This window comes from Coregonus clupeaformis, chromosome 1, assembly GCF_020615455.1.
Source record: "Coregonus clupeaformis isolate EN_2021a chromosome 1, ASM2061545v1, whole genome shotgun sequence".
NCBI classification, from domain to species: Eukaryota; Metazoa; Chordata; class Actinopteri; order Salmoniformes; family Salmonidae; genus Coregonus; species Coregonus clupeaformis.
In genome coordinates this window covers 73975797-73997366 of record NC_059192.1, presented here as the reverse complement: position 1 = coordinate 73997366, position 21570 = coordinate 73975797, and the positions used below count along the sequence as shown (strand labels likewise).

Genomic DNA, 21570 nt, shown 5'->3' with positions numbered 1-21570 from the left:
GCTCCTGCTTGCTTGTTGTGAATTATGCTCAGGTGCACATATTTCCAATTCAACCATGAGGCCTTTTTGAAGCAAGTAATGTGTATATCAGTATTGACTTATATGCTGCCCCTGTCTTCATGTTGTTGCTGGACATATCTTTTTTAAAATGTGTGTAGGTCACCTAAATCATCAGAAAAATTGCCCCCCCCTGAGAATTTTTTCAGGAGCCGCCACTGCATCTACCAATAGGTGCCCTTCTTTGCGAGGCATTGGAAAACCTCCCTGGTCTTTGTGGTTGAATCTGTGTTTGAAATTCACTGCTCGACTGAGGGACCTTACAGATAATTGCATGTGTTGGGTACAGAGATGAGGTACTCATTCAAAAATCATGTTAAACACTATTATTGCACCCAGAGTGAGTCCATGCAACTTGTTACAGTGGCTTGCGAAAGTATTCACCCCCCTTGGCATTTTTCCTTTTTTGTTGCCTTACAAACTGGAATTAAATGGATTTTGGGGGGGGTTTGTATCAATTGATGTGCTTAACATGCCTACCACTTTGAAGATGCAAAATAAAAAAAAATGGTGAAATAATACAAAAAAACTGAAAACTTGAGCGTGCATATCTATTCACCCCCCCCAAAGTCAATACTTTGTAAAACCTACTTTTTGCAGCAATTACAGCTGCAAGTCTCTTGGGGTATGTCTCTATAAGCTTGGCACATCTAGCCACTGGGATTTTTGCCTATTCCTCAAGGCAAAACTGCTCCAGCTCCTTCAAGTTGGATGGGTTCCGCTGGTGTACAGCAATCTTTAAGTCATACCACAGATTCTCAATTGGATTGAGGTCTGGGCTTTGACTAGGCCATTCCAAGACATTTAAATGTTTCCCCTTAAACCACTCGAGTGTTGCTTTAGCAGTATGCTTAGGGTCATTGTCCTGCTGGAAGGTGAACCTCCGTCCCAGTCTCAAATCTCTGGAAGACTGAAACAGGTTTCCCTCAAGAATGTCCCTGTATTTAGCGCTATCCATTATTCCTTCAATTCTGACCAGTTTCCCAATCCCTGCCGATGAAAAACATCCCCACAGCATGATTCTGCCACCACCATGCTTCACTGTGGGGATGGTGTTCTTGGGGTGATGAGAGGTGTTGGGTTTGCGCCAGACATAGTGTTTTCCTTGATGGCCAAAAAGCTAAATTTGAGTCTCATCTGACCAGAGTACCTTCTTCTATATATTTGGGGAGTCTCCCACATGCCTTTTGGCGAACACCAAACGTGTTTGCTTCTTTTTTCTTTTAGCAATGGCTTTTTTCTGGCCACGCTTCCATAAAGCCCAGCTCTGTGGAGTGTACGGCTTAAAGTGGTCCTATGGAAGATATCTCCGCTGTGGAGCTTTGCAGCTCCTTCAGGGTTATATTTGGTCTCTTTGTTTTCTCTCTGATTAATGCCCTCCTTGCCTGGTCCGTGAGTTTTGGTGGGCGGCCCTCTCTTGGCAGGTTTGCTGTGGTGCCATATTCTTTCCATTTTTTAATAATGGATTTAATGGTGTTCCGTGGGATGTTAAAAGTTTCAGATATTTTTTTATAACTCAACCCTGATCTTTACTTCTCCACAACTTTGTCCCTGACCTGTTTGGAGAGCTCCTTGGTCTTCATGGTGCCGCTTGCTTGGTGGTGCCCCTTGCTTAGTGGTGTTGCAGACTCTGGGGCCTTTCAGAACAGGTGTATATATACTGAGATCATGTGACAGATCATGTGACACTTAGATTGCACACAGGTGGACTTTATTTTACTAATTATGTGACTTCTGAAGATAATTGGTTGCACCAGATCTTATTTAGGGGCTTCATAGCAAAGGGGGTAAATACATTTGCACGCACCAATTTCTCCGTTATTTATTTTTTAGATTTTTTTTAAACAAGTTATTTTTTTCATTTCACTTCACCAATTTGGACTATTTTGTGTATGTCCATTACATTAAATCCAAATAAAAATCCATTTAAATTACAGGTTGTATTGCAACAAAATAGGAAAAACGCCAAGGGGGATGAATACTTTTGCAAAGCACTGTATGTGACTTGTTAAGCACATTTCTACTCCTGAACTTATTTAGGCTTGCCATAACAAAGGGGTTGAATACTTACTGACTCAAGACATTTCAGCTTTTCATTTGTAATTAATTTGGAACAATTTGGAAAAACAGAATTCCACTTTGACATTGTGGGGTATTGTGTGTAGGCCGGTGACAAAATAATCTAAATGTAATCCATTTTAAATTCAGGCTGTAACACAACGTGGAAAAGGTCAAGGGGTGTGAATACTTTCTGAAGAAACTGTATGGTAGCGCTCAAACTACAAAGCATTTTTTCTGTAAGAGTGGAACCCGGCTGCAGAAGCCCAATACATCTCTGGCCTTGATACGCAACCCAAACAAGGTTACACCAAATGTCAGGTTACAGTCTACATTTGTACCTAAAGCATAAGAAAATGTATTTACACAAGCTTAGATGATACTCTATATCTCTACTTCATCATTGCGCTATAGAGGTCACCTGTTTGCTCTCCAGTACTGGTGGCTTGGGTGGTGGGATTTGGGGGGGCCTAATTGCACCCTTTTTGTTTGGGGCCTTCTTCAGGACCGGAGTTAGGGGCTTGGGTGCAGGTTGTGGCTGGGTTTTGGGTGCCTCTGCTGGGGCCGGAGGTGCTGGGGTCCTGGGTTTGGAGTATGTAGCGACTACCTGCTCTTTACCCGGGATGGACGGCTTGTGTTGAAAGAAGGATCTCCTTGCTGTGAAAAAAGAGAAATGGGTAGTTCAGTGTTGAGGATTGGTTGAGGATACGTCTTATTGGGACTATAGATGTGCATTATTATATTAGAGTATTTGTCTTTACATGTACTTGAAACTAAAACTGTTGGTTGTGGTAGTGCAACAGTTATTTATTGCAACAGTTTTGTCATTAGAAGCCGTTGGTTATTTTGGCCACTGCTGCGGTGGAACGTGGGCTTCCTGTGTACTAACGTGGGGCAGTTGTTTGCCACTTATGCTGGGGTGGACCGTGACACATCACATGAGCTCTATGGATGACTTCAGCACTGTCAATAGAGAGCGTTAGCTAGCTACCACATGAGTTCTGTGTTTTACTATGCACCGTTAGCATGTCATGGACGGCCGTGGAGGGTCACCTACGTTTGTATGGTGAGGTGATCTTCAGTATAGCTTTGGGGGAGTCCGGTGGGGCCTCAATGATGGGTTCTAGTGATCCTGGTTCAGGGCTCTGCTTCTGGGTCGGAATACAGACAGACACCGGTGGTGGGGAAGGAACCAGGGTTGGGCCAGGATCCAGTTTAGGGCTGGGTAGTGGGGATGTGTGGTGAACCAGTGTTGGGCTTGAGACGGGGGACGTGCTCTGGGTCTGAACTTGGGTAGGGGTAAGTGGGGTTGAGCCTGGTGGGTCTGAGGCCTGGTTCCCCCAGGTCGTGGTTCTATGACCAATGGAGCCTGACTTGAAGATTAATAGACCTCCACTGTCCTGTGACGCTGAGCTGAGGAGGAGATGGTCGGTGTTAGATAACACACTGTTATAATTAAAAAGTGAACAAATAAAACTCTGTTCAAATGCCTTTATTAATGACTATTGGCAATGTTTCCTTCCTGTTCCGTCTGTGTGTGCTGTACCTAAGTGTTTTACAGAGAGGGGGATGAGAAGAGGAAGAGCAGGAGGAAGAGCAGGAGGTAGTTCTGGCAAGCTTCTCTTTTCCAGACTCTGAGGGTTGAGGTTCTGACAAGGTCAAATCTGAGACCCCAGGAAGTTCCGGAATCTCAAAGTCCACCTCTGGAAAGGAACACAACATAGGCCTACTCTGAGAAACCATTTTGCATTAAAAAAAATCCATAGACCTACCTAGCTTAGTTCAACATACAGTGCCTTGCAAAAGTATTCATCCCCCTTGGCGTTTTTCCTATTTTGTTGCATTACAACCTGTAATTTAAATGGATTTTTATTTTTATTTCATGTAATGGACATACACAAAATAGTCCAAATTCGTGAAGTGAATTGAAAAAAATAACTTGTTTCAAAACATTCTAAAAAATCATTAACGGAAAAGTGGTGCGTGCATATGTATTCACCCCCTTTGCTATGAAGCCCCTAAATAAGATCGGGTGCAACCAATTACCTTCAGAAGTCACATAATTAGTTAAATAAAGTCCACCTGTGTGCACATGATCTGTCACATGATCTCAGTATATATACACCTGTTCTGAAAGGCCCCAGAGTCTGCAACACCATGAAGTCCAAGGAGCTCTCCAAACAGGTCAGGGACAAAGTTGTGGAGAAGTACGGATCAGGGTTGGGTTATAAAAAAATATCAGAAACTTTGAACATTCCACGGAGCACCATTAAATCCATTATTAAAAAATTGAAAGAATATGGCACCACAACAAACCTGCCAAGAGAGGGCCGCCCACCAAAACTCACGTACCAGGCAAGGAGGGCATTAATCAGAGAGGCAACAAAGAGACCAAAGATAACCTTGAAGGAGCTGCAAAGCTCCACAGCGGAGATTGGAGTATCTGTCCATAAGACCACTTTAAGCCGTACACTCCACAGAGCTGGGCTTTATGGAAGAGTGGCCAGAAAAAAGCCATTGCTTAAAGAAAAAAAGAAGCAAACACATTTGGTGTTCGCCAAAAGGCATGTGGGAGATTCCCCAAACATATAGAAGAAGGTACTCTGGTCAGATGAGACTCAAATTTAGCTTTTTGGCCATCAAGGAAAACTCTATGTCTGGCGCAAACCCAACACCTCTCATCACCCCGAGAACACCATCCCCATAGTGAAGCATGGTGGTGGCAGCATCATGCTGTGGGGATGTTTTTAATCGGCAGGGATTGGGAAACTGGTCAGAATTGAAGGAATGATGGATGGCGCTAAATACAGGGACATTCTTGAGGGAAACCTGTTTCAGTCTTCCAGAGATTTGAGACTGGGACGGAGGTTCACCTTCCAGCAGGACAATGACCCTAAGCATACTGCTAAAGCAACACTCGAGTGGTTTAAGGGGAAACATTTAAATGTCTTGGAATGGCCTAGTCAAAGCCCAGACCTCAATCCAATTGAGAATCTGTGGTATGACTTAAAGATTGCTGTACACAAGCGGAACCCATCCAACTTGAAGTAGCTGGAGCAGTTTTGCCTTGAAGAATGGGCAAAAATCCCAGTGGCTAGATGTGCCAAGCTTATAGAGACACACCCCAAGATACTTGCAGCTGTAATTGCTGCAAAGGGTGGCTCTACAAAGTATTGACTTTGGGGGGCGAATAGTTATGCACACTCATGTTTTCAGTTTTTTTGTCTTATTTCTTGTTTGTTTCACAATAAATAATATTTTGCATCTTCAAAGTGGTAGGCATGTTGTGTAAATCAAATGATACAAACCCCCCAAAAATCCATTTGAATTCCAGGTTGTAAGGCAACAAAATAGGAAAAATGCCAAGGGGGGTGAATACTTTCGCAAGCCACTGTAGTAAGACAAACATCAGTGGTGAATGAATAAAAAGTTAAAATACTATCCATAAGGCATTCAAGCAGCTCGCTCAGGTACCATCTAGTGGCTAACTTCCACAAATGTCATGCAAACCAACTCATCACTTAAAGGACTCCCAGTGCTCCTCCCTGGAACACACGTAAACAGAACATTGAAGGTGTACCTTCTGGAAACAGGCTGCTTGAGTATTTTATGAGAGGCTCAACCACCGCCACCACCTGGACAGAGGAGGCAGACGCCATGTCCAACAACGCTGCCTCCCTGAGAGAGAGGGAGAGAGGAAAATTGAGAAAAATAGATGACGGTACAGAATTGGACGGAGGAGAGGAAAATTGAAGTAAGACAAAGAGAGAGGGAGGAAAGAAAGAAAGAAAGAAAGAAACAGGTTAAAGTCAAGTACTAAATAACACAGAGACAGTTAAACAGAGACCTAATCAGATTAATAACAACCACGCAACAATAGAAAGTAACATCAGGAACAACACTGAGACATAGGGCTATTATGACAGACAGATAGATAGATAGACAGTGTGGTTCAGTTTCCTCTCTCTGTCAGCATGTCAGTAGTACCCACCCCTCCATGCGAGGCCACAGCAGGTTGGGACCCAGTACTATGGCAATGTTACTGGGACTCATCCTGTTTATCGCCTGCTGCTCTGACAGACACGACAGGAACTGTACCAGATACCTAATAGAGGGGAGGGGGGAGAGAGACAGAGAGAGAGAGAGAGACAGAGAGAGAGAGAGAGACAGAGAGAGAGAGAGAGACAGAGAGAGAGAGGAAGAGGTGGCTTCCTGCATCATTCTTGAGTGTTTATAACTTCACACAGGAATCTATCAAGATCACAGGAAGTTGGTGACACCTTAATTGGGGAGGACGGACTCGTGGTAATGGCTGGAGCGGAATTGGTGGAATGGTATCAAATACATCAAACACATGGTTTGTTGCCATTCCATTTGCTCCGTTCCAGCCATTATTATGAGCAGTCCTCCCCTCAGCAGCCTCCACTGGTCAAGATCTGAGAGAGCTATGTACCGGAGGTTGTTGTAGTTTTCTGATGGTAACTTCTTCAGCACAATTTTAAACTGCTCAAGTTTGTCTGTCAGTTCTTTCTCCCTAAATAAAGACGGGGACAGGCAGAGAGACGTTTGATGAGGAGAAATTAGAGAGAAATGATATAAAGACACTATGAACTGTATGCTTCTAAGATGTAGACCAATCAAGGACCTTACCCTGCTGCTTGAAACCAATCATTGTAGAGTTCAAAGGTCATGAGGGGTTCAGGCAGCTCTCTCAGGTAGCTTTTCAAAGCCCCTACATGGAAAAAACAGAAGATGCTGCTTAATGCCTACGTGTTGTTGTACTATCAAGTAAACACATTTGAAACTTGAAAACCTTAAATAAGGAGTACTGTCAACAGGGACATTCTCTCTGACCTGCGACTGCGTGAGGGTCAGTGAACTTGCTGTGGTTCACGACCCCTCCATCCAGACTGCTCTTCAGTCTCTTCACTACCGAGGCTGCTGCTGCCAGACGAAACAGACCCTGGGAGAGAGTCGGAGGGAGAGAGATAGAGACCGATTTTATCCAGGAGGGCAAACATTATCGTAGACTGGCTACAGAGTCCTTTCACCTGCTCAGTTAATTAATAATATCCCATTCACATGAATACCATGTAGTAGATGAATAATCACAGTCCTCACCTCCTCCCTCATGCCGGTGTGCAGCAGCATGTGAACACACTCCTGGATGGGAACAGCGATCTCCCTGCCGCTGTCGTACAGGTGAGTCAGCAGGGGCTCCCCGTATACCTTCCCCCTAGAGTTGTTCTTCTGGGAGTCTGTGTTAACATATACTGGTGACACACTGGCAAAGGGTGGCTATTTGAAGAATCTCAAAAAAAAAAAATTTTTTGATTTGTTTAACACTTTTTTGGTTACTACATGATTCCATATGTGTTATTTCATAGTTTTGATGTCTTCACTATTATTCTACAATGTAGAAAATAGTTAAAATAAAGAAAAACCCTTGAATGAGTAGGTGTGTCCAAACTTTTGACTGGTACTGTACATACATACATACATACATACATACATACAGTGGGGAAAAAAAGTATTTAGTCAGCCACCAATAGTGCAAGTTCTCCCACTTAAAAAGATGAGAGAGACCTGTAATTTTCATCATAGGTACACGTCAACTATGACAGACAAATTGAGAAAAAAATATCCAGAAAATCACATTGTAGGAATTTTAATGAATTTATTTGCAAATTATGGTGGAAAATAAGTATTTGGTCACCTACAAACAAGCAAGATTTCTGGCTCTCACAGACCTGTAACTTCTTCTTTAAGAGGCTCCTCTGTCCTCCACTCGTTACCTGTATTAATGGCACCTGTTTGAACTTGTTATCAGTATAAAAGACACCTGTCCACAACCTCAAACAGTCACACTCCAAACTCCACTATGGCCAAGACCAAAGAGCTGTCAAAGGACACCAGAAACAAAATTGTAGACCTGCACCAGGCTGGGTAGACTGAATCTGCAATAGGTAAGCAGCTTGGTTTGAAGAAATCAACTGTGGGAGCAATTATTAGGAAATGGAAGACATACAAGACCACTGATAATCTCCCTCGATCTGGGGCTCCACGCAAGATCTCACCCCGCGGGGTCAAAATGATCACAAGAACAGTGAGCAAAAATCCCAGAACCACATGGGGGGACCTAGTGAATGACCTGCAGAGAGCTGGGACCAAAGTAACAAAGCCTACCATCAGTAACACACTACGCCGCCAGGGACTCAAATCCTGCAGTGCCAGACATGTCCCCCTGCTTAAGCCAGTACATTTACATTTTAGTCATTTAGCAGACGCTCTTATCCAGAGCGACTTACAGTTAGTGAATACATATATATTTTTTTTTATACTGGCCCCCCGTGGGAATCGAACCCACAACCCTGGCGCTGCAAACGCCATGCTCTACCAACTGAGCTACATCCCTGCCGGCCATTCCCTCCCCTACCCTGGACGACTCTGGGCCAATTGTGCGCCGCCCATGAGTCTCCCGGTCGCGGCCGGCTGCGACAGAGCCTGGATTCGAACCAGGATCTCTAGTGGCACAGTTAGCACTGCGATGCAGTGCCTTAGACCACTGCGCCACTCAGGAGCGTCTGAAGTTTGCTAGAGTGCATTTGGATGATCCAGAAGAGGATTGGGAGAATGTCATATGGTCAGATGAAACCAAAATAGAACTTTTTGGTAAAAACTCAACTCGTCGTGTTTGGAGGACAAAGAATGCTGAGTTGCATCCAAAGAACACCATACCTACTGTGAAGCATGGGGGTGGAAACATCATGCTTTGGGGCTGTTTTTCTGCAAAGGGACCAGGACGACTGATCCGTGTAAAGGAAAGAATGAATGGGGCCATGTATCGTGAGATTTTGAGTGAAAACCTCCTTCCATCAGCAAGGGCATTGAAGATGAAACGTGGCTGGGTCTTTCAGCATGACAATGATCCCAAACACACCGCCCGGGCAACGAAGGAGTGGCTTCGTAAGAAGCATTTCAAGGTCCTGGAGTGGCCTTGCCAGTCTCCAGATCTCAACCCCATAGAAAATCTTTGGAGGGGAGTTGAAAGTCCGTGTTGCCCAGCGACAGCCCCAAAACATCACTGCTCTAGAGGAGATCTGCATGGAGGAATGGGCCAAAATACCAGCAACAGTGTGTGAAAACCTTGTGAAGACTTACAGAAAACGTTTGACCTGTGTCATTGCCAACAAAGGGTATATAACAAAGTATTGAGAAACTTTTGTTATTGACCAAATACTTATTTTCCACCATAATTTGCAAATACATTCATAAAAAATCCTACAATGTGATTTTCAGGAATTTTTTTCCTCATTTTGTCTGTCATAGTTGACGTGTACCTATGATGAAAATTACAGGCCTCTCTCATCTTTTTAAGTGGGAGAACTTGCACAATTGGTGGCTGACTAAATACTTTTTTTCCCCACTGTACATACACACTATTCACCTGTTTGACTGTGGCTCTCTTTTAGCTCAGTGATGTTTCGTTCCAGGAAGTCATAGGAATTCTTATGATGTTCTGCTTGTAGTTCCAGCAGCTGAGAGGGCACAAACCCGGCACTTATCAATTCTAATTCCTAATAGCACATGATAATGAACAAAAGTCAAACACAGCTTGAAAGAGAGGACAATTAGCAGGCCACACTCACACGAATGAAGTAGCTGGCATAGGCCTCTTCTTTAGTGGCAAAGTGATAGAGATCTGCAGAGTATTGGTCCTGCAGAGAACGAATAGCCACACCAACAGTTCATATGTAAGAGGCTGAAACTACCCCATAAAACCACAAAGTCTTAAACAGTAACACACATAATAGGAGTGACCTTGATGCTCTCCAGTTTCCTCCAGGCCTCCTCCACCTCCTCTTTCAGCCCGTCCTGCTTTGCCTGAGGGCCCGTACTGGCCTGGGACCTGAAGGGGCAAAGTCATCCATGATCAGAAGCCAGAGGACACAATGGAGATACTGATTAAAGGTAGTTATTATAGATGTATAAAGGAACTATGAACTGTCTGGAACAGAGGAGGCTGGTGGGAGGAGCTATAGGAGGACGGGCTCATTGTATTGGCTGGAATGTAATAAATGGAACGGTATCAAACATATTGAAACCACGTTAGACTCCGTTCCAATAATTCCATTCCAGCTATTATAATGAGCCCGTCCTCCTATAGCTCCTTCCATCAGCCTCCACTGTTCTGGAACATATAGGGTCTGTCACCTATCCGGTGTATGTGACAATAAAACATCTTAAAGTGCTAAATTCAATCACACAGAATGTGTGACCCACTTGTTGCGTGCATTGTTCCAGTCCATTGTGAGTTTGGCAAACTGCTTCTTGTTTTTGAGAATCTCTGGAAGGTCTTCCTACAGATGAAACAGAGTTAGTGTTCATATGCTGAACAGCTAATCAAATGGCTGCCTGGACTATTTGCATTGACCCCCCCCCCCCTTTCTTTACGCTACTGCTACTCGCTGTTCATCTATGCATAGTCACTTTAATAACTCTACCTACATGTACAAATTACCTCAATTACCTCGACTAACCTGTACCCCCGCACATTGACTCGGTACCGGTACCCCCTGTATACAGCCTCATTATTGCTATTTTATTGTTGCTCTTTTATTTTTTACTTTAGTTTATTTAGTCAATATTTGTCTCAACTCTTATTCTTCTTAATAACTGCATTGTTGGCTAAGGGCTTGTAGGTAAGCATTTCACAGTAAGGTCTACACCTGTTGTATTCGGCGCATGTGACAAATACAATTGTATTTGATTTTATTTTATTTTATGTGATACTACATAATCACAAACTTTCATTTTCTTCCAAAAGTGTCTGAAAGCCTCGTGCTCGTGCAGCCCTTACCTCACTGAGTTTATTGAGAGGCTCCAAAACCTCCTTCTCCAGCTTCATCTCAAAGTCAGCCAGCGTTGTGGCCAGATGGCTCTCCATGAAGCAACACATCTCCAACACTTTCCTATCAGGAAGGAAATAGACTGATTGATTAATGTTTGACTGATAATTTGGATGATGAATAAATGGTTTGGTTACTTAAAGTACCTGATAGAAGAGTCTGCATCAAAGTCTTTGAAGCTCTCCGCCATGCTAACAGACAGCAGCATGAGAGGGAGTTTTTTCTGGAGAGAGAGAGAGTTTTGTATTGATAGTTTTGTATTGATAGTTTTGTATTGATAATCATAACAGAGGGAAGTCAAGTCAAGGGGAAGGGATGAAAGGTGAAAAAGAGGAGACGTTACCGTTCGTCTCTCGGTGTCCAGCCCTAGTTGACTCTGCAGACAGCCCAGCAGCTTCTTGTGAATAACCTGCGCTGCCTTCTTGGCTGGCTCCACCCGCTGCTCCACCTTAGGCCAATGAAAATGACAGATATAGAGCGTGTCTTATGTTCACAGTGTTAGCTACAGTGGAGGAAAAAAGTATTTAGTCAGCCACCAATTGTGCAAGTTCTCCCACTTAAAAATATGAGAGAGGCCTGTAATTTTCATCATAGGTACACGACAACTATGACAGACAAAATGAGAAAAAAAAATCCAGAAAATGTAATGCATTTATTTGCACATTATGGTGGAAAATAAGTATTTGGTCAATAACAAAAGTTTCTCAATACTTTGTTATATACCCTTTGTTGGCAATGACACAGGTCAAACGTTTTCTGTAAGTCTTCACAAGGTTTTCACACACTGTTGCTGGTATTTTGGCCCATTCCTCCATGCAGATCTCCTCTAGAGCAGTGATGTTTTGGGGCTGTCGCTGGGCAACACGGACTTTCAACTCCCTCCAAAGATTTTCTATGGGGTTGAGATCTGTAGACTGGCTAGGCCACTCCAGGACCTTGAAATGCTTCTTACGAAGCCACTCCTTCATTGTCCGGGCGGTGTGTTTGGGATCATTGTCATGCTGAAAGACCCAGCCACGTTTCATCTTCAATGCCCTTGCTGATGGAAGGAGGTTTTCACTCAAAATCTTACGATACATGGCCCCATTCATTCTTTCCTTTACACAGATCAGTCGTCCTGGTCCCTTTGCAGAAAAACAGCCCCAAAGCATGATGTTTCCACCCCCATGCTTCACAGTAGGTATGGTGTTCTTTGGATGCAACTCAGCATTCTTTGTCCTCCAAACACGACGAGTTGAGTTTTTACCAAAAAGTTCTATTTTGGTTTCATCTGACCATATGACATTCTCCCAATCCTCTTCTGGATCATCCAAATGCACTCTAGCAAACTTCAGACGGGCCTGGACATGTACTGGCTTAAGCAGGGGGACACGTCTTGCACTGCAGGATTTGAGTCCCTGGCGGCGTAGTGTGTTACTGATGGTAGGCTTTGTTACTTTGGTCCCAGCTCTCTGCAGGTCATTCACTAGGTCCCCCCGTGTGGTTCTGGGATTTTTGCTCACCGTTCTTGTGATCATTTTGACCCCACGGGGTGAGATCTTGCGTGGAGCCCCAGATCGAGGGAGATTATCAGTGGTCTTGTATGTCTTCCATTTCCTAATAATTGCTCCCACAGTTGATTTCTTCAAACCAAGCTGCTTACCTATTGCAGATTCAGTCTACCCAGCCTGGTGCAGGTCTACAATTTTGTTTCTGGTGTCCTTTGACAGCTCTTTGGTCTTGACCATAGTGGAGTTTGGAGTGTGACTGTTTGGGGTTGTGGACAGGTGTCTTTTATACTGATAACAAGTTCAAACAGGTGCCATTAATACAGGTAACGAGTGGTGGACAGAGGAGCCTCTTAAAGAAGAAGTTACAGGTCTGTGAGAGCCAGAAATCTTGCTTGTTTGTAGGTGACCAAATACTTATTTTCCACCATAATTTGCAAATAAATTCATAAAAAATCCTACAATGTGATTATCTGGAGAAAAAAAATCTCAATTTGTCTGTCATAGTTGACGTGTACCTATGATGAACATTACAGGCCTCTCTCATCTTTTTAAGTGGGAGAACTTGCACAATTGGTGGCTGACTAAATACTTTTTTCCCCCACTGTAGGTAAAAATCTATTCACTATTCACGTTGTAAACTGAGCCACCTCTATCCCCTTTTATAATCAGCCTTAACTCACCATGACCAAATCCTCTATCCCCCGTTATAATCAGCCTTAACTCACCATAATCAGATACTCTAGCCCCCTTTATAATCACTCTTAACTCACCATAACCAGGTCCTCTACCCCCTTTATAAACAGCCTTAACTCACCATAACCAGATACTCTAACCCCCTTTATAATCACCATTAACTCACCATAACTAGAACCTCTATCCCCCTTTATAATCAGCCTTAACTCACCATAACCAGATCCTCTATCCCCCTTTATAATCAGCCTTAACTCACCATAACCAGACCCTCTATCCCCCATTATAATCAGCCTTAACTCACCATAACCAGAGCCTCTATCCCCCTTTATAATCATCCTTAACTCACCATCACCAGATCCTCTATCCCCCTTTATAATCAGCCTTAACTCACCAAAACCAGAGCCTCTATCCGCCTTTATAATCAGCCTTAACTCACCATCACCAGATCCTCTATCCCCCTTTATAATCAGCCTTAACTCACCATCACCAGATACTCTATCCCCCTTTATAATCACCCTTAACTCACCATAACCAGATCCTCTATCCCCCTTTATAATCAGCCTTAACTCACCATCACCAGTACCTCTATCCCCCTTTATAATCAGCCTTAACTCACCATCACCAGATCCTCTATCCCCCTTTATAATCAGCCTTAACTCACCATAACCAGACCCTCTATCCCCCTTTATAATCAGCCTTAACTCACCATAACCAGATCATCTATCCCCCTTTATAATCAACCTTAACTCACCATAACCAGATCCTCTATTCCCCTTTATAATCAGCCTTAACTCACCATAACCAGATCCTCTATCCCCCTTTATAATCAGCCTTAACTCACCATCACCAGTACCTCTATCCCCCTTTATAATCAGCCTTAACTCACCATAGCCAGATCCTCTATCCCCCTTTATAATCAGCTTTAACTCACCATAACCAGAGCCTCTATCCCCCTTTATAATCAGCCTTAACTCACCATAACCAGATCCTCTATTCCCCTTTATAATCAGCCTTAACTCACCATAACCAGATCCTCTAGCCCCCTTTATAATCAGCCTTAACTCACCATAACCAGACCCTCTATCCCCCATTATAATCAGCCTTAACTCACCATAACCAGAGCCTCTATCCCCCTTTATAATCATCCTTAACTCACCATCACCAGATCCTCTATCCCCCTTTATAATCAGCCTTAACTCACCAAAACCAGAGCCTCTATCCGCCTTTATAATCAGCCTTAACTCACCATCACCATATCCTCTATCCCCCTTTATAATCAGCCTTAACTCACCATCACCAGATACTCTATCCCCCTTTATAATCACCCTTAACTCACCATAACCAGATCCTCTATCCCCCTTTATAATCAGCCTTAACTCACCATCACCAGTACCTCTATCCCCCTTTATAATCAGCCTTAACTCACCATCACCAGATCCTCTATCCCCCCTTTATAATCAGCCTTAACTCACCATAACCAGACCCTCTATCCCCCTTTATAATCAGCCTTAACTCACCATAACCAGATCATCTATCCCCCTTTATAATCAACCTTAACTCACCATAACCAGATCCTCTATTCCCCTTTATAATCAGTCTTAACTCACCATAACCAGATCCTCTATCCCCCTTTATAATCAGCCTTAACTCACCATCACCAGTACCTCTATCCCCCTTTATAATCAGCCTTAACTCACCATCACAGATCATCTATCCCCCTTTATAATCAGCCTTAACTCACCATCACCAGTACCTCTATCCCCCTTTATAATCAGCCTTAACTCACCATCACCAGATCCTCTATCCCCCTTTATAATCAGCCTTAACTCACCATAACCAGATCCTCTATCCCCCTTTATAATCAGCTTTAACTCACCATAACCAGAGCCTCTATCCCCCTTTATAATCAGCCTTAACTCACCATATCCAGATCCTCTATTCCCCTTTATAATCAGCCTTAACTCACCATAACCAGATCGTCTGTGAGAAGGTCAGTGGCATCCTGTGACCTGTTGATCAGAATAAAAAACGCTTTCAGGCTGTATTTGTGTTGCAGTGTGTTGCAGTATGTGCATTTATTATGGATCCCCATTAGTTCCTGCCAAGGCAACAGCTACTCTTCCTGTGGTCCAGCAAAGTGCAGCAAAGTGCAGCTCTATGGGAGATTAGAACACATGTAGCTCTTCCACTGTCAGTTAGATGAGATCAACATCCTAAAGTTAGAGAGTGTGGGCTACTGTGGTTTAGATAGGTAGCAGGCCAGCGAGGGGGGGTTGGAGGGGAAGTTGGCTGATGAGGGCTACTGCTCACGCCAAGGCCCTCCCCCCTCACCCTATCAAGATAACTCAGTGGTTCCCAACCTTTTTTGCTTACTGTACCAGCAACTAAATTTTGCCCGGAGTACCCCTGAAGTACCCCCTCATGTGCATTTTACCAGTAAACCTATGGTCTCATGAGTGTTCTCAAGTACCCCCTGTGGATAGGCCAAGTACCCCAGGGGTCCTAGTACAAACACCATTGTAAATACAACCCATATTTATGTTTATTTATTTTCCCATTTGTACTTTAACTATTTGCACATTGTTACAACACTGTATATATACATAATATATTATATTATTATATTATTTTGGAACTTCTGAGTGTAATGTTTACTGTTAATATGTATTGTTTAATTCACTTTTGTTTACTCACTTGCTTTGGCAATGTTAACATACGTTATCCATGCCAATAAAGCCCTTAAATTGAAATTGAATTGAATTGAGAGAGAGAGACAGAGACAGAGAGACAAAAAGAGAGAGAGAGAGAGAGAGAGAGAGAGAGAGAGAGAGAGAGAGAGAGAGAGAGAGAGAGAGAGAGAGAGAGAGAGAGAGAGAGAAAGAGAAAGAGTTGATTTATGCGTTTTATAAGGTTTTAATTATATGTCCGGCCTTTTCTCAGTTTTAGTTTGCAATTTGTATCATGTTAAATATTAGCCACTATCGGAAGCCACCGTCAGTAATACCCACATACATTTATAACTAACTTTAGTGTTAGTTTCCTTCAATTTGTAGCCCACATTTTGCATCATTCCATTCCATTCCGTTTACCTTTCTTTCCTCTGTCACGGCCTTGTAAATTGTTCCTGAGGGTCGCTAGCAATAGTGGATCATATTAGGCTAACATTGTGCAATAATTTGGGACATGTAGCCTATTTGAATCATTATGGAACTCAGACCACACATAGCAGTTTAAACCTGGAGCCTGGCGCATGGTTCACGTTGTCATACAGTTCCATGATTAGTGAGGATTAGGGTAGATTTATAGGACTATTGTTCAACCCCTATTGTACACTTTTTCACCTTCCAATATTTCATGGATTGAACTTGAATATGACAACTTTCAGGATTAATGAAACCACTGTAATTTTGATTCATCAATATATTTAGAGCGTAAAGGCTCTCCAACCCTGTTGTTTATGAGTCATACAATTGAAGTCGGAGGTTTACATACACCTTAGCCAAATACATTTAAACTCGTTTTTTTCACAATTCCTGTCATTTAATACTAGTAAAAAATCCCTGTTTTAGGTCAGTTAGGATCACCACTTTATTTTAAGAATGTGAAATGTCAGAATAATAGTAGAGAGAATGATTTATTTCAGCTTTTATTTCTTTCATCACATTCCCAGTGGGTCAGAAGTTTACATACACTCAATTAGTATTTGGTAGCATTGCCTTTCAATTGTTTAACTTTGATCAAACGTTTCGGGTAGCCTTCCACAAGCTTCTCACAGTAAGTTGGGTGAATTTTGGCCCATTCCTCCTGACAGAGCTGGTGTAACTGAGTCAGGTTTATAGGCCTCCTTGCTCGCACACGCTTTTTCAGTTCTGCCCACACATTTTCTATAGGTTTGAGGTCAGGGCTTTGTGATGGCCACTCCAATACCTTGACTTTGTTGTCCTTAAGCCATTTTGCCACAACTTTGGAAGTATGCTTGGGGTCATTGTCCATTTGGAAGACCCATTTGCGATCAAGCTTTAACTTCCTGACTGATGTCTTGAGATGTTGCTTCAATCCACATAATTTTCCTTCCTCATGATGCCATCTATTTTGTGAAGTGCACCAGTCCCTCCTGCAGCAAAGCACCCCCACAGCATGATGCTGCCACCCCCGTGCTTCACGGTTGGGATGGTGTTCTTCAGCTTGCAAGCGTTCACATTTTTCCTCCAAACATAACGATGGTCATTATGGCCAAACAGCTCTATTTTTGTTTCATCAGACCAGAGGCCATTTCTCCAAAAAGTACGATCTTTGTCCCCATGTGTAGTTGCAAACCATAGTCTGGCTTTTTTATGGCGGTTTTGGAGCAGTGGCTTCTTCCTTGCTGAGCGGCCTTTCAGGTTATGACGATATAGGACTCGTTTTACTGTGGAGATAGATACTTTTGTACCTGTTTCCTCCAGCATCTTCACAAGGTCCTTTGCTGTTTTTCTGGGATTGATTTGCACTTTTCGCACCAAAGTACGTTCATCTCTAAGAGACAGAACACGTCTCCTTCCTGAGCGGTATGACGGCTGCGTGGTCCCATGGTGTATATACTTGCGTACTATTGTTTGTACAGATGAACGTGATACCTTCAGGCGTTTGGAAATTGCTCCCAAGGATGAACCAGACTTGTGGAGGTCTACAAAAAAAATTCTGAGGTCTTGGCTGATTTCTTTTGATTTTCCCATGATGTCAAGCAAAGAGGCACTGAGTTTGAAGGTAGGCCTTGAAATACATCCACAGCTACACCTCCAATTGACTCAAATCAATTAGCCTATCAGAAGCTTCTAAAGCCATGACATCATTTTCTGGAATGTTCCAAGCTGTTTAAAGGCACAGTCAACTTAGTGTATGTAAACTTCTGACCCACTGGAATTGTGATACAGTGAATTATAAGTGAAATAATCTGTCTGTAAACAATTGTTGGAAAAATTACTTGTGTCATGCACAAAGTAGATGTCCTAACCGACTTGCCAAATCTATAGTTTGTTAACAAGAAATTTGTGGAGTGGTTGAAAAACAAGTTTAAATGACTCCAACCTAAGTGTATGTAAACTTCCGACTTCAACTGTACATACATTCCTAACCCTAAAATGTGCTTAAATAATCTACAAGATTAGTGTTTTTAAATCAGTTGGTGCTGAAACAGAGAAGAATATATTTAGTTAGCTTCCTTTCATTGATCCCTATATTCTGAAGCCGTTCTCTCGATGTATTCTAGTGAGTCTGTTGACAAAATTATAATTAAAAGTGCACCGTATTTAAAGGGATGGCTTAAGATAAATGTACGGAAAACTCTATTGAATGAAAACTCCATGAGAAAATCTGTTGGTTAGCAGTTGCATAAGATTCATTCAAAATTCATTCAGCCCACGCAAGGGAACCACGCCTGCAAAGCCAATTACACGCCAGCAGAAGGTAAGTCTGAATACCAAATACTGAGAAGTGCGTAGGAAAGGCGTGCATAGGAAAGGCATACATTTCCTAAGTCTGAATTGGGCCCTTAGAGAGCAGTCTGATTGATAGCAGTGAAACAGCTATGGTGTAGCCTTGAACTCCAACCCAGTTCACAGCCAGGTCACATGATTAGCACCTGAACATGTGAACTTGTGTCTTCTGATTGAAACCTATAACATGAGAAATCCCCAACATCTTTGTGAAAGTACCTATGACATCAAGAGCAAGTTCCCTCTTTTGTGTCACTCACTCTCATTTCAACTTTCCTGTTACAACAGCACTAGCTGGACACATTTTTTTCTAGAATAGCTGGAGGAGTGTTTCTACATTCAAGCATTTTCTTCAACTTAACAAAAGTCCATAGGTGTCTGTCTGGGTGTTTTTATAGTTACAGTCAGTGAGTGTAGGTAAGTGCTCCTCTACAGCGGTTAGAGCTCTCTACTGGTGTCGCCGCCCTGTTAGTTAGCAGTTCTTGTAAATAGTCTGAAACACATTTTAGTCCTTTAGCAGACGCTCTTATCCAGAGCGACTTACAGTAGCAATTAGGGTTAAATGCCTTGCTCAAGGGCACATCAACAGATTTTTCACCTAGTCGGTTTAGGGATTAGAACCAGCGACCTTTCGGTTACTTGCACAACGCTCTTAACCACTAAGCTACCTGCCACCCCACGTCAGTGGAACAGAGGCCTGCACACACACAGCTTCCATGGTCTGTTGCAACCTGCTGCAGACACCCTCAGCTCTCAGCCAGGATAGCGTGGGTATCAACAACCCGATGTGTCCAATTACATATTTCAGCTAATCTACAGCATAATATACTACATACACATGTGGTCCTCTGTAGCTCAGCTGGTAGAGCACGGCGCTTGTAACGCCAAGGTAGTGGGTTCGATCCCCGGGACCACCCATACACAAAAAAAAATGTATGCACGCACGACTGTAAGTCGCTTTGGATAAAAGCGTCTGCTAAATGGCATATTATTACATGTAGATTTGGCTTTTGTAAATGTCACATTACTGGGTCAAAGGTCAGCCAGGGGCACAGTTGACTTTTTGAGGTACAGGGGAAATCTTGTGGGATGTGCTCTCAAGTTTACACTTTAACCCTTTATGTCACAGGCCACACACAAAGTAAAACATGATTTACACACACTGCACTTGTCATCTCGCCCGTGACACTATCTAAAACAACTGTTCATTGTTATGACTGAACTCTCACTCATCAAGATGAAACATTACAGTTATCCACTCTTCTCACCACTTCTTACTTTCATACTAAGGGTGGCAAACTCTGTGATTTTCTTCAGACACCAAAGATACCCTGTCCTACGCAGAACTCAGCGGACTCTTCCAAACAAGCTCCCCACTCACCAAAAGCTTGTCTAAAGGTTTCCCTTCAACACACAGGTGCTCACAGTGAAAATAAGTCTAAAACCTAGAACCAGACTGGAGTTTAGATTGTCACAAAACTTGATACATGTAGCATTGGTTACAGAAGTACATTAACTCATGATTGTATTCCCCATTTTATATTGTTAACTCTATTTTCTGTTAAAGCTAGTGTAGTACTAAAACTACTAGAATCAACAGAAATAGGCTATTGTACCATTTATAAACCCCAAAAACAAACAAAAAGTCAAAAATGGCACATGAAAGTACTTACTTCCCCACAGATCCTAACTGCTTCAAGAGGTTGAATGATTTCAGCATTGTCACACAGGAGTCAACCCTCCTCTTACAAAATATCCCTCTGTCTTGACTCAAGCCAGGACTTCAGTCAGGTATCACCTTGTCAGTGACTGTAATATTTCATTGAGCAGGCACCACTGCAAGTGGTTTTCTTCCGTGTGTGTTGTGAGTGTGCGGCTCTGTAATTCAGCAGTATTCGTTCTTGTTTCGGAAATGTGACTGTTCAACCGCCTCTCTGACACCGGTCTGATAGAAGAGGAAGTTGCTTCAGCTAAAGCAGCAGCAGGGGGAAGAGTTTTTTTTCTCCAATATCACAATGTGAAACATTATCATGTAATATATATCTGAGTCATAGATGTATGTCTGTCTAGATATTGTAATCTGCCTATTTACAGTGCCTTCAGAAAGTATTCACACCACTTGACTTGTTCTACATTTTGTTGTGTTACAGCCTGAATTTAAAATGGCTTACATTTAGATTTTTGTCACTGGCCTACAGACAATACCCATACTTTCAAAGTGGAATTATGTTTTTAATCAATTTAAAAGGAAAAGCTGAAATGTCTTGAGTCTAAGTATTCAACCCCTTTGTTATGGCAAGCCTAAATAAATTCAGGATTAAACATTTGCATAACAAGTTACATAATAAATTGCATGGACTCACTCTGTGTGCAATAATAATGTTTAACATGATTTTTGAATGACTACCTCATCTCTGTACCCCACAAATGCAATTATCTGTAAGGTCACCAGCTTCATTAGAAAATGTATCGGCGTTGTTGTCCCCACGGTGAGGGTTCGCTGCTTCCCCAATCAAAAGCCCCGGATTAACACTGAGGTTGGTGATAAACTAAAGAGCAGGGCTAATGCACACAGAGCTATCGTAGACAACCCTGAGGACAGGAACAAGTACAAGAAGTCCCGCTATGACCTCCGAAGAGTGATCAAAAGGACAATATAGGAATAACGTGGAATCATATTACACAGGCTCTGACGCCCGCCGCATGTGGCAGGGGCTACAGTCCATTACGGATTACAAAGGAAGACCCAGCTCTGATCTGCCAAAGATGCCCCTCTACCAGACGAACTCAATGCATTTTATGCACGCTTTGACAGCAACAACATCGTGCCGGGTGTGAGGGCTGTCACCGACCCAGAGGATTGGGTGATCTCGCTTTTCGAGGCCAACG

The 21570-nt window shown here is 42.8% G+C and overlaps 1 protein-coding gene across 1 annotated transcript; it reads right to left on the bottom strand.

The window, feature by feature from the left end:
• Positions 1 to 2269: 2269 nt before the first annotated feature.
• LOC121584437 (SH3 domain-binding protein 1-like) lies at positions 2270 to 20605 on the bottom strand. The gene is made up of 18 exons (XM_041900321.1): positions 20355 to 20605; positions 15174 to 15216; positions 11368 to 11472; positions 11171 to 11247; positions 10976 to 11087; positions 10399 to 10475; positions 9937 to 10024; positions 9765 to 9833; positions 9563 to 9653; positions 7237 to 7373; positions 6970 to 7078; positions 6766 to 6847; positions 6569 to 6649; positions 6107 to 6220; positions 5696 to 5793; positions 3662 to 3818; positions 3173 to 3528; positions 2270 to 2772 (listed from the first exon to the last, which is right to left on the bottom strand). Exons 1-18 carry the CDS (start codon positions 20399 to 20401, stop codon positions 2516 to 2518), a joined length of 2100 nt encoding a protein of 699 aa, XP_041756255.1. The 5' UTR covers positions 20402 to 20605; the 3' UTR covers positions 2270 to 2515.
• Positions 20606 to 21570: the final 965 nt, after the last annotated feature.

What these genes read in the sequence shown, in the direction of transcription:
- LOC121584437 (XM_041900321.1), bottom strand. Translation starts at nt 20,401, where the DNA reads ATGCTGAAATCATTCAACCTCTTGAAGCAGTTAGGATCTGTGGGGAA. An exon ending in TGGACACCGAGAGACGAACG is followed by an intron (nt 11,248 to 11,367) that starts GTAACGTCTCCT and finishes CTCTCTCTCCAG; the next exon opens with AAAAAACTCCCTCTCATGCT. An exon ending in TGACCCTCACGCAGTCGCAG is followed by an intron (nt 6,848 to 6,969) that starts GTCAGAGAGAAT and finishes TTTTCCATGTAG; the next exon opens with GGGCTTTGAAAAGCTACCTG.